The 16564-nt window shown below is 40.0% G+C and overlaps 1 protein-coding gene across 1 annotated transcript in view; it reads left to right on the top strand.

The window, feature by feature from the left end:
- Window positions 1-16142, top strand: part of LOC125887102 (spondin-1-like) — a 140641-nt gene extending 124499 nt beyond the window's left edge. Inside the window, exons 12-16 of the mRNA XM_049573635.1 lie at window positions 7695-7865; window positions 9969-10136; window positions 10386-10544; window positions 11084-11341; window positions 13395-16142. Coding sequence (XP_049429592.1) covers window positions 7695-7865; window positions 9969-10136; window positions 10386-10544; window positions 11084-11341; window positions 13395-13561 — 923 coding nt within the window. The 3' untranslated portion in view covers window positions 13562-16142. The remainder of the gene's footprint in view (window positions 1-7694; window positions 7866-9968; window positions 10137-10385; window positions 10545-11083; window positions 11342-13394) is intronic.
- Window positions 16143-16564: the final 422 nt, after the last annotated feature.

The following is a 16564-nucleotide window of genomic DNA, read 5'->3' as shown; positions in this document are numbered from 1 at the left end:
GAGGATTTGGAAGAGAACAAGCACTCACAGCCAGTTTTCCACCAATAAATACCATTCATTTGGCTGTGTCTAAGCACTTCCAGTAACACAGCCAAAGTAGGAGAGCAGATAATTCTTTATTTCCCTCATTACGTTGAATGTAACTGCTCTTTAATTCCCTCTGAACAGGGCCAGAAAGAGAAACATTATCTCACTAAAGAGCATTAACACTCATGAAAACCTGGAGCATGCCATTTTCTTACAAGCAGATGTTAAATATTAGTTCAGCGGCTTCCAAAATGACTGATAGCTGCTTTGAACAACAGCAGAAATACTTAATGGAACATACTGCAAAACATAGTGGAAATGTGTTTTATGAGTAACACTAATGGTGGTGGTCTGGGGAGGGTGTCAGCAGCCTGTTGCACATTTTGGTCCAGAGCAGACTGACTTACAATTGAACATGCTATGACATTTAGTGCAGACATTCATGTTTTAAACAGTATGGATTGTAATAATGCGTGTGTCAATTGATCAAATACTTTGGTTTGTCATTTCCAATGGCCTAAGTTATTTATTTTATGTATTTGTTGCACATACTAATAAGCAATTGCTAACATGCTTACACAGTAAATATTGTTGTCAGTTTGCCAATTGTGATGTTGTGAGCATGTCAGCATTTAGCTTAAAGCACCAATGTGTCAATTAAAGCCTCACAGAGCCACTCGCATGGCTGTAGAGCAGGGATGCTCAGGGATACTTTGCCTAGGGGACAACTCTTGCAAAATGACAGGAGGCCAGGGGCAGCAGCCCCTAACAGGTATGGTGTACGCAGGGGCATTTTAAGAATTTGAGGACATTGGGGGTAGAGTTCTCAACAGGCCGAAAAAATTACAACCCAAACCAAACCAACCCGTGTGCGTTTGAGGCCCATACCCGGCCAGTCTGAGATCATAACATAAAATACTAAGCCAAAGCCCAACTCCCCAGAAAAAGAATTGTTGTCGGCTTGTAACGCCATGCTTTTATATGTTATTTACCCTACCTTATAGAAGGGTGCTGGTGATCATATGCATTATCATGTCCAGTGTTTCCATTCATATGACTATGTCTGCTTTTTGTGATCTGCATATAAAAGTGATGTTCGGCGGCACACAGTCCCGTTCTTATGCATAACTCTCTCTCCGGTGCTGCTGTAGCTGACCAGCACACCGGTAACCAGCAGGTGGGTCCTCCAGCTCTTGTGTATTATGCGCTCGTCATAGTGACTTGATTGCATGCCATTCCATTTGTTGTGCTAACCTCAGTATTTGCTTATTGTGTTTCATACAATAGGCCCATAAATATTTATCTATATCTTTTAATTATCAGACTTTGATCCTCTGCCTGATCCTCCCTGTGTCCAAGGCTATTCATTTATTTTAAACAGTTAAGGCTATTTAATTCATCATTGACTGGACATTTGTGCCAAATTTGTGCCAAATGCTGCTCTAAATTGAAGGCCCTGTTGTCTTGTTCTCAATAGTATACAGAATACAGACCCATCCAACTTTCTATGTGGACATGCCAAGAACATGCACTGTGTTTCAGGGTGCATTTCTGAACTTGTTGAACTCTTTAAGAAATATATGATAAACTATGTAATTTTCATCTCCTAAACAGTCAAAAATGTTAATGTTATTACGTAAATATAAAAACACTGATATCATTGTCTTCTCCTACACTTCATCACACAAATAAGCATCAAAAAACAAAGATCGCATTTCCTTTGCTTTAATCCTTTCAGAGCCGGGACGTTAATATCCTATCAACAAGAGGGGTGATCAGTGAACCCTCAAAATAATAAGCAGATTAAAGCTCAGGTATTATCTCATTCTGACTGAAACAGACTCAGTGAGTGTGGATGCTTCATTTTGGCTTAAACTGATGGAATATGTTGTGAAAACAGAAAGCTGCTGCCTCATTTATATTTCACAGCCCAGTGGAATGATTTTATCCAGAGACATAATTGTGTAACTATTGTGATTATTGTTGCAAAGGATCATAGAGTGTAAAGGTAAAACAGAAAAAAATGGGTGGCAGCTCTGTGATTATAAAGAAATCTGGAGACAGGAACCGACTGTTAAAGCAGATGCTGGCTTTTAAAAACAATGAGAGGGCACATCTGAAGTTGATATGGCCGCATCAAGAGGATATGTCACAAAATCAGTGTAAATCCCTCATCACAGAGTGTAAACACTGGTGACTGGATACCCTGATTACTTCACTGCAACATAAGATTATGTGGATCAGCTGTTAATGCTTAGTGTTCTCCTGCTTCCAGGATGCTTAAACCAGGATTTGATTGTATTTACCTTTAACTAGAAGAAATCAATGCACCATGCTCTTGTTGTCAGTGTATTAAAGATAACAAGAGTAACATGCAGATTGTGTAAGTTCAGGAACATGGTTATTATGCAGAGAGATGCAAAGACACAAACACATTAACAAAGCAAAAAGTCACAGGTCAAAGCTGATGACAGATGTGAGCCAACCTTTCTCTTTTTCTCAAATTTTTTTGCCTCCATGCTGGCGATAGCCAAGGCCAGAGACAATATGTTTTCAGGTTGTCCATCTGTCCATCCATCCCATTCTCCTGAATGCAATATATGAAGAAAGCCTTGAGTAATTTCTTTTAATCTGGCACAAATGTCAAGTAGGACTCAAGATTGATATAATTTGATGTTGGTGGTCAAAGGTCAAGGTCACTGTGATCTTGCATCCATTTCATTATTCATTACATAACTGCTTATCCTGTTGGACCCTATCCCCGCTGTCATTGGGTGAGAGAAGGGGTACACCCCTGGAGAGGTCGCCAGACTATCACAGGAAGGAAGCCGGAGTACCTGGAGAAAACCCACGCTGACATGGCTAGAACGTGCAAACTCCGCACAGAAGGGTTTCTTCATATTTGGCACACACGTCCTGTTGGACTCAACAATAAGCTGATTAAATTTTGGTGGTCAAAGGTCAGGGTCACCTTGACCTTCTGTCCTTCTGATACTTATGAATGTGAAATTTCAAGAATGCCTTGAGGGAATTTCCTCAAAATTGGCACAAACATCTACTTGGACTCAATGATAAACTTTTTAGTATTTAGTAGTCAAAGGTCACTGACCTCACAAAACATGTTTTCAATTTCACACAAATCTATAGTGGAATAAGATGATGAAGTGATGGTATTTTATATCCAGATTTTCAAAGTTCAATACTATGTTTCTGCTTATCATTGCATGCCATAACTCAGGAACAGAAGGGGAGACATGGTCAAATATTGAATTGGTGACACTATCTTAGGTGTGCATCTTGAAACTGCTGTGATTGTATAGATCTTCTGTGCTGCCGAATTGACGGTGTGTGAAGCATCCATTTTTTTTTTAATTTGTAGCTTCTTTGCAGCAACATCCATTTTTGAAGCATTGTCAGCCGCCATGGCTACATGAGTCCATACAGACATGGATGTAAACTGTAACTGCAACTTGACTGGTTTGCTGTAATTCTAATTCTTTGCTGTTGTCAAAGGAGAAATTTTTTTTTTCTTTTTTGGATTTCTGTCTAAGTTGTCAGTTTGATGCCCTATTCCTGCAAGTAACTGCCCACAATCCCGCAGCAAACACATACATACATACGCACAAAACCGCAGAAGGTTGCTTTTGTCCAATTTCCAGTGAAGTTGTCAGTTTGGAACAAATGCTGAGAGGCAGCGCAGTCAGCATCTGTCTTCCCCTTCCTCACTCTTCTTCTCTTGTTCTCAGGATGTCTACCAGTCATTGGACGAGTGAAGCTCAGACTGTTCAAGGCTGAAGGGTTTTCTTTCACACACACACACACACGCACACACACACACACACACACACACACACACGCTCCCACCCATCACTGCTTTTCGTATCCATACATCAGACAGCAACACAGATAGCTTTTTGTTCCTGAGCACCCCTCCTTTGTTTTCATTTAGTGCTCCGTTAGCGTGCGGCAGGAGATTGATAATTGTGGGGTTCATGCCGGGGCAGGACGAGGGCTGATGCCCAGGATGATTTATATTCCTGGGAAACACTTTGGCTCTCTGGAGGCCTCGTCCAGAGCTGGAGATACCTGTATCTTTTATTAATGATTCACTTAGTTCTGCTTTATTAGGCCACAGGCGGTAAGCAATGCTGTTCTCAGATTGTTGGAAGGCAGAGAGTGTTACTGAGTCAAGTGTTGTGAGTCAAAGGAAAATCTATCATTTCTCAATATAATTTTATTTACAGGACAGTTCTCGCATAATCGCCTCTTCCTGGCTCACTTTAAATGCACTATCTGCACCTGGGCTTTATTCAGGAGAGGTTGTTTGAAGAAGACGGCAGTAAAGGGCAGTTAGACTTGTACTGTGTAGTGACTCTCTGTATATGAAGAATAGGGAGATCTTGAAGTGCCATGCTGGCTAATCGTGATAAAATACACCAGAGTGGAGCCTTGTTAAGCCAGAGAAGCTGCAGTTCACTTTTCAGCTGATACAAGCCAGGGTCATACATATTGACTTTCACTCCCTCAGGCCCATGCTGTGAATAGGACCGTCCCTCAGGCTACTTGCCTTATTAAAAGAGAATTGAAGCAGTTTCGGAGGAAGAACTTCTTGAAAATGGCACCTTCAACTTTGAGATGACTTAAAAGACTGAAATACAAGTAGCTGTTTGAGAGAATTCTGGTGTGGTGGGTAGGGAGTGTGTCCTGTGACCAGAGGACCTGGGTTCAAGTATTCCTTTCAAGCCAATTGCTTGCTGAAGTTTTGACTTCAATATGTTACCAAAGCTGAAATAGCTCAGTTCAAAGAGTATTAGACTGAAGATCTGAAGGTCCCTGGTTCCATCCTGGCTGTAGATTGGTTGTCTTTTAGGAGGGTACTGTCTTTGTACTATAGCAGCTACTGTTATAGCTGTGTAGTTCCTTTTCGTTCGGAGTTTCTAAGTCATCCTTATCCCATGGGTGTCCTCCACAGACAGTATGAAAATAATGTTCGTAGCCACCATATTTGGATGAGAGGTTGGTGCTGTGGAGGAGCGAAGGGGCGATATGACATATAGATTGGTGACGCCTCACACACAGCCAGCCACTCACAGCATCCACGCCCTTAATAATATGTAGCTTAAAGTCTTAATAAACTTCAAATGGGTTAGTTATAGAAACATTTACCCCAGGTACAGCTCTAATGAGTGGGAAAAGTAACTTGAGAGACCAAAACTGTTTTTTGAACAAGGCTGTTTATTTGATTTGTGAGGTTTAGGTAAGGTTTGTTTGTTAAAATTTCAATGCATGAAATAAAACCAATTTATATTTATTTAAGTTTTTTTTGTATTTGTTTGTTTACGTATTTATTATCCTGCTTTAGAGTGAGGCTATGACCACCCACCTGATTACCACACAGATACAGAAATACAGTGATCAATAAATATAGGAATAAGTAATAATAAACAGGAAAAAATGAATAGGAATAATTTAGGAATAAAGAAAAATAAAAGTAGAGGTGTAGAAATTCCAAACCAATGCATGCAGATATGACTCTGTGTGTGTGTGTGTGTGTGTGTGTGTGTGTGTGTGTGTGTGTGTGTGTGTGTGTGTGTGTTTATATGTGGGGGTGGGAGGGGCAGGTTTTCAATATGTATGTATTATTTTTGTTTGTTTTTATTCTGTGAAGCACTTTGTGCTACATTTTTAATGTATGAAAAGTGCTATACAAATAAAGTTTGATTGATTGATTGATTGATTGATTGATTGATTGATTGATATGAAAATGTGGAAATACATTAAAAAATGTCCCATTGAATTATGAACATTATTTAATTATTCCATTTTTAATTAAATTGTTTATTTTTCTATTTATTTCAGCATTTTTATATAACTCAGAACTCTTTATGTATTAATTTATTTATTCATTTATGTATTTATTCATTCATGATTAAGTTATTTTTTGACCTCCATTGCACATTTGCACTCTGTGGGAGATTGTAGCTGTAGCATTGGTTGGTGGCGTCTCCTGCTGACAGGTCGAAGTATTTCTCAGCTAGACACTCAACACCACACTTTGCTTGACATTTAGTGAAAACATCATATGTCCAGTACCATAATCCACTCACTATGGAGAAGAGTTCAGTGATGAGTGAAGCCACAATAAATATGAAATACACCAGGCTAGAGTTACACAGTCACAGACTGAATTTTAAAACCTATAATTGTGGTTGGCCCTCTGATAAAACATAGCCAGCCTCAATCAGAGCTCTAAAGCACAGCTGTTTAAATAATCAAAACTTCTCCCTGCCATATTTTACCATAGAAATATTAAAACACTGCTGCAGCCTGCAGGCTGAGCGAGGGTTTAAACCTCTCCTCTCCATATTGGTAAAGAACAGCTTTAAACATTCACAGTGATAACTTGTCAGTCATTGTTTGTTTGTTAGTATATGCGACTGGAATTGTCAACATTGCACATTCTCCTTTAAACTTTGCTTATAGCAAATTCTTCCTGATGTTATCATGGCTGGCACTGGGTACTTACAAGTCAACAGACTAAGTTTGGAGCCCTCTTCATAAAAAAATAACTACTTTTCAGGCAAATCCCGAATCTTTGTCAGCACAGAGGTGCTTTTCTGTAACCAACTCTCAACTCTGACCTCCACGATCTCTTTGTCTCTTCCTTGAAACTCTTCACATGTTGCACTGCTGACAAAAGGCAACATTTTAAGAACATACTGTTTTGGAGACAACAACCAATCTAATCACCAGAAAAAATATTGGCATTGTACGTCTCTGCAAACCACGGATACATTACATTTCTATGTTGTTATGCAGCGGATATGTCAAAACAATATGCCCACTTGTTTATTTTTACGAAAAGTTCATGTCTGGGCTTAAAAAATGGTTTTGGTGGGACAGTCACAGTTAGAGAAGGCATGTATGTTTTGGTATAAAACAACCGCTTGTTGTTGCACTAATTTGGCTGTAAATGCAGCAATGTCTCGGTAAAAAACAGCCACTTTATCCCTGTGGAAAAAACAGCGAAAAGTCACTACCAAACACCCACATTTGGTTTCTAAAAAAACACTGGTAACACAGAAAAGTGATGAAGAAAAATAAAACTGTTTTGTTGTTTGCAGACTGGCTGAGTTGTCGCCTAGGTGATACACCTTCCACCATCCTCTCCACCTCCAGTAACAAAGTCAGCTCATATGCTATGTCACTTTCAAAACGTAGATATGATATATATAAAACAAACAAATGTAACTTATCTGTGGTTTGCAGAAATGTATTAAACTTACATTTTTATTTGGCAAGTGGACTGCAACACCTGTCTCTTCATTATCATTATACACTATCATGTATTAATAACACAGGAATGTAAAGGGCCCTGAAGTGTTGTGTGTTTTCACAGTGCTCCTGACACTGAACCTTTTACATTGGCATTCAAAATTTGACCAAAACTTACTTATTGCTTATTTATATTACTCTCTACTCCGGCAGTGGAACTACTTATCTAATGGTTACAATGAGGAATAGCAGCAAGGCCACTGCACCTGCAAATGATGAGACCATTTTCTAACGATAACCTCACAAAGAGAAAGGAAAAAAAGATATGAAATGTTCAGATGTTCTTCTAATAGCATCTGTTGCTGCTTGCTTTTTCTTTTTCCGGTGGACAGAGCCATCAACGTGCATGATGTCGGAGTGGATCAGCTGGTCAGCCTGCAGTGTGTCCTGTGGGATGGGGATGAGGTCTAGAGAGCGATATGTCAAACAGTATCCCGAGGACGGCTCGCTTTGCCAGCTCCAGACTGAGGAGACAGAGAAGTGTGTTGTCAACGATGAATGCTGTGAGTCTCTCCTAACATTATTACTGTGTGCATTTGTGACTTTTTGTACGTTTCTGTGAAGACTTTCAAATGAACTAATTACACAAATCATTATTGAATTTTCAAACATTCTAAATGAAATTCTCTTCCAGGATTTAGACAAATCAACAGTGCCTTGAAAATTATTTTTTCCATATAAATCAAATTTATTTATTTTATCTAAATAACTACTCACTTTTATCTGAAGCTTTTTTGGTTTGCAAGCAGTGGCCGTATGTTATAAAAATGTTCATGTGCGCTGATAGTGTGCCTAGTATATCAATACTGACTTTAAGTTCATAAAATTAATATTTCCTGAAGACTAGAATTCAAACAGTCTTTTCCTGTATTCAGATTTCAAGACCATATACTGCATCATCAGTGTTGGAAAGTAACTAAGTGCATTTATTCCAGTAAAGTACTGTACTGAAGGACAGTTTTGAGTTACTTGTACTCTAGTATTTCCATTTGCTGTTAACCTTATGCTGCTACTCTACCACATTTCTTCACAGCTACTAGTTTGGCCTTTTTATTTTATACCTGGAAAGCATATGATCGGTTTCTGACACTGAATACATTATTATAGATCGAACTACCCAGCAATGTACAGTATAAAGTAGTAAAAATTTGCTCCAGGTATAACACTCAAATGCTGCTTTTAGTTGAGTACAAAAATGAATGTAGGACTTTTACTTGTGATGGAGTATATTTTACGTTGCAGTATTTATACTTTTACTTGAGTGAAGTAACTATTTACTTCTTCACTATTTAAATGGGTGCCGTCAGAAATTGTTCATAGGGGAGGCCAGATGTGGCCACTGAAAATCTTGGGGTGGCACACCAAAACCAAAATCCATAAGTGAAATTCAGAAATTTGATTATGCTGTTAAACTACTTGAAAACTATGTCAATATGGGGAGTTCATGAATTGCATACTGATACACTATTGTTTCTTATTTTACACTTAATATTACAAATTATCTGATGTGCACTGACTAACGCTGGTACAGTTAACATTTTGAGTTCCACAACTATCTTGTTTTAATGTGTTATGTATCTATACATGTTGGAATTCATTGTTTTTCAAATACACTGGTTGCCCTTTTCCTTAAACAGACAAATATACAGCTTTAATTTAAGGGGATACATTTTAAAAAACAAAATCTTTCCTTTGAACAAGCCCTCTCAAGTTTAGGGGAGACTTGTGGGTACCCATAGAACCCATTTTCATTCAGATATCTTGAGGTGAGAGTTCAAGGGACACCTTTGAAAATGGCCATGCCAGTTCTTCCCTTGAGAATAATAAAGGCTAATTTGGAGCATTATTTAGCATCCTTCTCAACAAGCTATGGTGACATGGCTGGCACCAATGGATGTCCTATGTCAGAAGATACCTGCCGTTGGGCTAGCTTATAAAATGAGCACATCACAACCTCTTATAGACATTAATATGAGTGTCTAATCATTTTTGCCAGAGGGCAAGCAACTGCCCTGCTTGGTTGCACCACTGACTATTTGTATACTATTATGTACTATTTATGCATTGCCTCTCTAGAGCACAAGTTCCAAAAGCAAAAGCAAGACATGAAATACAGAATCAATGTCAGAGTAATAAATGGAAATGAATAAAACTAAACAGTAAAAGTAATGTAAGGCATGATTTACAGTTAAAGAAAATGCATGAAATTCAAATTACATCATTTGAAAAAATATTTGTACAATGTTTATTTCATACAATAATCAGAAAAATACTTTGACAGGTTCTGGGTTGGTGATTTTGTAAGCTGGTTGGCTATAAAAGCTACTAAAACTGAATTTAGCAAGCACTGTTCAGTTAGTTACTCCAATAACATGACGTGGGCGCACCTCTGATAAAAGCCGCTGTAATTTTAACCACATTTTCATGTAGCTATCTACATTTTGAGGCAAAGTTTTGTCTCATGATTTGACACTTGATATGGTGAAAAATAACTCCTTTAATATGATTGATTCTCTGATGTGAAAATGGAGAAGAAATATCATTATGATGATAAGCATTTTCTGAAAGAGAGCAACTGATTCTTGTGTTTTTGTCCTTCTCCACAGCACCCAGCAGCTGCGTGGTGACTGAGTGGGCTGAGTGGGACCCCTGCAGCGTTACCTGTGGGCTGGGTATGAGAAGACGTGAACGCATGGTGAAGATGCCTCCTATAGACGGATCAATGTGTAAGACCGAGGTGGCTGAAGTGGAGAAATGCATGATGCCAGAATGCCGTAAGCAACATTTATTTCCTTTCATCTCTGTAGCATTTTAGTATTTGCGCTTTTTTCATGGGCATCTGTTTGTCAATTTAACCTTCAGTTCAATTCAGTCTGCTGTAATGAATAAGCAAACTGATGAGAGATACTGTAAACACTGATATGAATCAGGTTCGACCTTTATTACTTCAAGTACAGAGAGTTTAACCTGATACGTAGCACGGACTCTAATATGTGTGTTTGTATACTTGTGCTTGTTTGCAGATACGATCCCCTGCATGTTGTCACCCTGGTCTGACTGGAGTGAGTGCAGTGTGACGTGTGGGCGGGGCTTGCGAACACGCCAGAGGATGCTGAAGTCTGATCCTGCAGGGTGCACTGAGGAGCTGGAGCAGACAGAGAAGTGCATGCTGCCCGAGTGCCGTAAGTACCTGAAGTATAAAGCTGCTGGTTTCTTTCCTAACTGAGAGAGGGAAACCAGAGAGGCAGCTTTGAACAACTGTACTCACTGCGCTGGGCAGGTTTTGTTTCATATGTAGTCTATACATACAGTATAAGGTCCAGTTTCACATTTATTGCTTGTTGTATTTATATATAATTTATATATAATTCTTTTGTCAACACTGTTAACAGTGCGAACTTAAGTTAAGGATCTGAATACTTTCTCCACCACTGACTGTATATCTTCATCAACCCTCCATCTCTCAGGAGTTCACTTGAGTTTTCAGTGAAATTGATTGACACTTAGAGGGAAGGGCAGATTAAACATTAAAACTGGAACATGCACTGAACCCAGACTGATACTCTTGAGTTTATCAATCAATAGAAGAAATATGCCACAAAATCTTTTCCTGTGCTAATGTTTATTCTTTGCCTACCATTGTGACATTTAAATATCTACCTCTCATTAACTGGTTCTTTTTCTGATGTTTCCTCTTGTTCACCTCCTCTTAACCTTCCAGCCGTTGACTGCATGGTCTCTGAGTGGTCCGAGTGGTCCGAGTGCAACAAGTCCTGCGGTAAAGGACACACCATTCGAACCCGTATGATCAAACTGGAGCCGCAGTTTGGGGGCAACGCTTGTCCTGAGACCATCCAGAGGAAGAAATGCAAGCTCAGGAAGTGCCGGACAAAAACAAAGGAGGAGAGGGGAGGTGGAGGAGGAAAGAGAAGGAGACGGGGTAAACAGGGAAGAGATGGAGCAGTCGAAGAGCAGCCAGGTTGGTGGGAATAATCCATTATATTGTCATTACAATGAACCTCTTTTACTCCACCCATTTTTGTCTTTTTAGAGGGGACAGGGGCTCTTTAGAGGGAGATAGCAGGTAAAAAGAATATTCCATATAGAAGTGGTATACATCATCTGTAAGCTGGGAACCTGAAGATCAATTTGAGATGCAGTTTAGCACTGTGTGTCAAGTTTTTCAAGTCTTAAATCTGTAATTACCACTGCTTTTTGTTTAGGCGCCGATTCAAACTTTGAAAGTTGAGAGTTTACAGGGGAAAGAACAACATGATGGAGTTATATGATGGCTGTTCCCATGCTCAATTATGTGTGGGTTGATACCATTTGTTACAGAGTTGGAAATTGATAAAATGGGTCAAAAATGCCTCCAAAATACCAAATTAAGACACCAAGACCTTGAGGACCACCACAGAAAATGCATGCTGTGATTTGGTATCAAAAAAATTTGACATTTGGAGATTTCTGTAAGGAAAGGGATTTGATGGAAACTGCCGAGAACCCCCCTTATTGACAATATATCTATAAAAGCCAATCCATCTTCTGAATGCCTGAGGTCTGTAGTTTGTAGCTGTAAAGTTTCATTAGGCTGTGCTTATCCTAGAAATCACTAGATCAGATCACTAGATAAAGTTTCAAAGAAATTGGCCTCTAGTTTGGCACACCGGGCGAGGCAGAGGCCAACTGGGTGTGGCCAGGCAGATTTTGCAAGTTTGGCACACCGTGCGCGCTGGCGCAGCTACTCCTCTTTCCCACCTCCGTCCCTCCTATCTGCGCAAGTCGGAAAGAGGGAGGAGAGAAGGCGTGGAGTGGGTTTTACACACATCACACCAATCAAATGAGCCCCTCTCCTCGCCCTTAAATGCGCCGCGCCAAGGCGTAATGAGAGTTTATTCAATTCGCCATGGCAGAAGAGAGCAGCAGCATCAGACGGCCAAACTTCTCCCAGGAGGAAACTGACGTTTTGGTCCAGAAGGTCCAAGCTCGCAGTGTCTGAATATACGGAACTGCGAGCACGGGCTGATGGTGCAAAGGTAGCCTGGGAGGAGGTCACCACAATTGTAAATCAATGTTGCGTTTCTCTCGTGCGCGCGCGCTCTCTCTTTCTCTCTCACAGTCTCACTCTGTTTCTTTTCTTTTGACTTTTCTAAGATGACAGATGCTGAATATATACTCCCTATCTGATGCTGTGGCTGTTTGTGGTTGGCTGAGAGGGATGTGAACTCATTAGTTTGCAGCTGTGTTAATCAAATCAGGTTGGGTTTCCATTACGCGTGCCAAACGTGCCAAACGGTGCCAATCCCCTTTGATCTGACATCAGATGTGACGGGACAGTCGATATAGAGATACATTTATGTGCTGATTGCAGATAGTTGCATTGAATAGTGTTTTTTGGGTATTTATTGCATCATTAATGTGCCTGATATTCTGGAAACCTGCCTGTGAGGTTTTGGTGACGTGTGCGCACTGTCCGCTGGTCAGCCAAACTTCGGCTTACACCGGCTGCGCTCCCCCTGCGCTGACAGTAGACCTGGTTTCAACTGGCGAGCTTTTAGCGCACTTTCGGCGAAGCCTTTTGGCACGAAACTGTCAATGCGCCATGCTGGATCTGTCGACACCTCCCCCTGCTGCGCCGCCACACCAATCGCGGCGCACCTCAGTCTGCCAAACTACCAAACTGAGCGCGCCTCGGGTTGCGCTGCTCGAAACTAGCTCTGTGCGAGGTTCGCCACCCTGCGCCACCCTGCGCCACACTGGGAAACTAGAGGCCATTGTCTCACCAAAATGAAATGGCTATTATGGGGACAGCATCTGGACAGCATGATATAAACTGCATGGTATTTGCCCAAAACTGCATGAGACTAACATGAAGCGGGCATTCCCTTAAAAGGGAGACTTGTGGATACCCATAGAACCTAGAGCTTCTGAAAGACAATAAAGTCAACCGAGGACGTTGGCGTCCCCGCAGAGTAGAGAGGTTAGCTTCACAAGACCAGAGCTGAGATGCTACTGTCTGTTGTTTTTTGCAGCAGGTTGCAGAATGCAGCCATGGACCAACTGGACAGACTGTACCAAACCATGCGGAGGGGGGATCCAGGAACGTTTCATGATGGTGAAGAAAAGAGCTAAAGCCACTCTGATGGCCAGCTGTAAAGACCGGAAGGAGATCCGTGCTTGTAACGTTCAACCCTGCTAGGGGGCACTACTGAGCTACAGAGGAGAGGAGCAGCAGGTTAAATACATGACAGAATGGGTTTATTTGATAAAGATGATGTTGGGGGTACTTTTGTGTACGGGGGGGAGGTGAGGGTGAGATGATGGGCTAGTTTGACACTTTGGAAACAGGAGATGAGTTTAGCTGAGTAGAGAGGAGGGGAGGAGGGAGGAGGAAAAGAAGATAAGGTGATAATGTGCTGTTTAGTGAAGCCATTGTAGGCATTTAGTTAACAGGGCTGACATTTCCTTTAGACCACAATGGAAGTATTAGAGAGTAGTGTCTGTGTCCTGCAAAAAAAAAAAAAAAAAAGTGGCTTTGCCAGTGCAGCACACTTTTTTTGTCTCTTCAATAGTTTTGTTCTCTGGGGTATAAAAAAGCATTGAGATTGAGATCCTGGGATTACCTGGGAATTCTCACCAAAATCTGCTTGTATTGTCTGAGAAAACTACCCATGGAAACCTATGGTGTTTTAGGCATGTGTCTACTTTTTATCGTATGTACTGACACAAAGATGCCTTCTCCAAACATTAATGATACCATGCTATTGTTATAGCTATAGTCCGCCCTTGAAGTAGCATTATTACAGTAATATCTGGATCAACATATCATCTTTAGCCAGATCCTATTCATGCTAAATGGCAGCGTGCTGCTGTTTATAATATAAACTAAATGAAAACAATGTAAATGTTTCAACTCAATCAGACATGCAGGATGGATGCCCCCATAGGTGTAGTGGTGTATATGCATTATATAAGCATCTCTGTACGGGGGGGGGGTGCTATATGGAGTGGTGTAGGACTGAGATCTTAATCCCAGAAATGAGTTAGCTTTTTCCACTTATGGGTCCCTCATCTCGAATATGTCAGTAAATACCCCATTTGTGAGACTTTAAGCTTTTAGGCATCTTCAAAATGGCGGTTGCTAACAAGAGGCTAAATGAGACTACAGAGCATCATCAAGCGAACGTGACTTTACAGCCTCGTCATGGTGGAGATGTTAAGTCATAGTCATAGTGAAGGTTGTTTATAGCCTAACATTAGCTTTTAACTCTGGCAATTTTATTTATGCTTTACAAGTCAGAAACGCAATTCGTTTGTGAAGATTATCTTGCTGAACAAGAAAGTATCATAAAGTTTTGTTTGCCACAGAGCTTATTTTCTGCAATAATCCAAAATTCAATGGAACAATCCCATTGGATTTTTGACAAGGGAACCAGGGCGATGTGAACTTACGGTTTGGCCGACAAAAAAGTGTCATCCTTGCAGTACTCTACACATACCATATGCTCCTTAAATAGCAATATGTACATCTCACAGATCGAGACTGCTGGCAGTCATTTTGCCATCTTTCTCTTCAGCTGTGATGTATATGGTGCATGACATGATTATAGTATTTGGATCCTTTACTCAAATAAAGACGCAATATTGCTATTCAAAAAAAAGGCAAGAAAATGAAAGTACAGAGCAGTTATTAGCAAAATGTATGTTTGTAAGTGTCAAAGGAAAAGTACTGGAGCAAATTAAACTACTTTATATACTTTTGGTTAGTTTTATCTTTAACAGAGCATCACATGTATAAACACCACTACACCACCAGAGGCCCCTCCCCAAGTTCTTCATCATTTTAAAATAATGGACTACCTGCCGACCCTTGTATGGAATATTTTAAGTTGCCAACTGTCACTTAAGTGAGAAAATATATAAACAGACGACACTGAAGATGTAGGATATCTGTCTTTCTTTTTTTTTTGCAAGACATAGATGCTCATAAAGGAAGTCTTTAAGACTTATGGATGTACTGTATAACTACTATCTAACCAACACTTACGACACTACTATGAGTACTAAAAAACACTTTCCCTAATAAACAGATACATTTAAATGGAGATGTTTTATACTGTTAAAATTAGTCTTTATATACTGTACTGCTGTTTATCTGTTGTTTCAGCTGATGTAGCATTAAACCTGCGATAGCTCTCACTCTGTCAGAAGATCTTAATTTAGCATGTGCATAGATAATTCTGTTTTATTGGACTTTATGCTTTCTCTGCCGTAGATGTTGTCTTAAAACAGATAGCTAAATGACTGTATCTGCCTTTGTTGGTTCCTGAAAAACACAAACAGACGGAGCCAAGTGTCACTTCTTAAACATGTGCTGTGCTGCACTGGTGCAGAGTTCTGGCTGCAGAAGAGGTTTGTGTTGAAAACATTGCAGACATTTCTACAGTATTAAAACTGTAGGACAGCTCAACTTGCAGTAGACTGTTACTGGGGCCTTGGTTACAACACACTTAATTTTCCTGTGTTGTTTTTATTGCGCTTTTCATTGTGTTGCGATGATGAGAGTGATCTGCAAGATCGTTTTTCTTTATTATTACACAGCAGATTATGTTTTTATTTCAGTATGAATAAGAATGTCATCACCAAAGTTCTATTTTCTGTAGATATTTTCTTGATTTCACTCTTTTCTGTTTTCAGGCCTCTTTATTTCTTTGCCTCTGTATCATGTGACTATTTTCTAAGAAATCACCTTTACAATAAAAGAAATGTAAATGTGAAAATCATGACATCATTTGACATTTTTTTTTAATCAACCCTAACTCTCTGTTCAGGTTAGACCCAGGGCCTCCACTAACAGCTCAAAAACATACCTAACATTGGTTAATCACCTTCATACACCTTCATACTTTTTTTTTTTATAAGAGTTGCTTATAGATGTGTTTCTGATGACTACTCACATGTGTCAGATGATGCAGACACAGGGATCTGTTCGGTGTTAGTGACGTCCGAAGGAAAGAATAGTAAAAAGGGAGAAATCAGTCGCTGATTTTGCAGTCATCACTTTTATACATGCAGCATTAGGTTTGTGGCAAAACAAGCAATAAGGAAGGAAAGCCAATGTCAGGTAAATGCAAGGATTAAGGGATGATGACTCTAAGACACATAGAAGGATTCAAATAATTAAGGATTCAGATAATTGTGT

The sequence above is a fragment of the Epinephelus fuscoguttatus genome, linkage group LG4, assembly GCF_011397635.1.
Source record: "Epinephelus fuscoguttatus linkage group LG4, E.fuscoguttatus.final_Chr_v1".
Taxonomy (NCBI): domain Eukaryota; kingdom Metazoa; phylum Chordata; class Actinopteri; order Perciformes; family Serranidae; genus Epinephelus; species Epinephelus fuscoguttatus.
The sequence above is the reverse complement of the archived record's forward strand: the minus strand, read 5'-3'. Positions and strand labels throughout refer to the sequence as shown.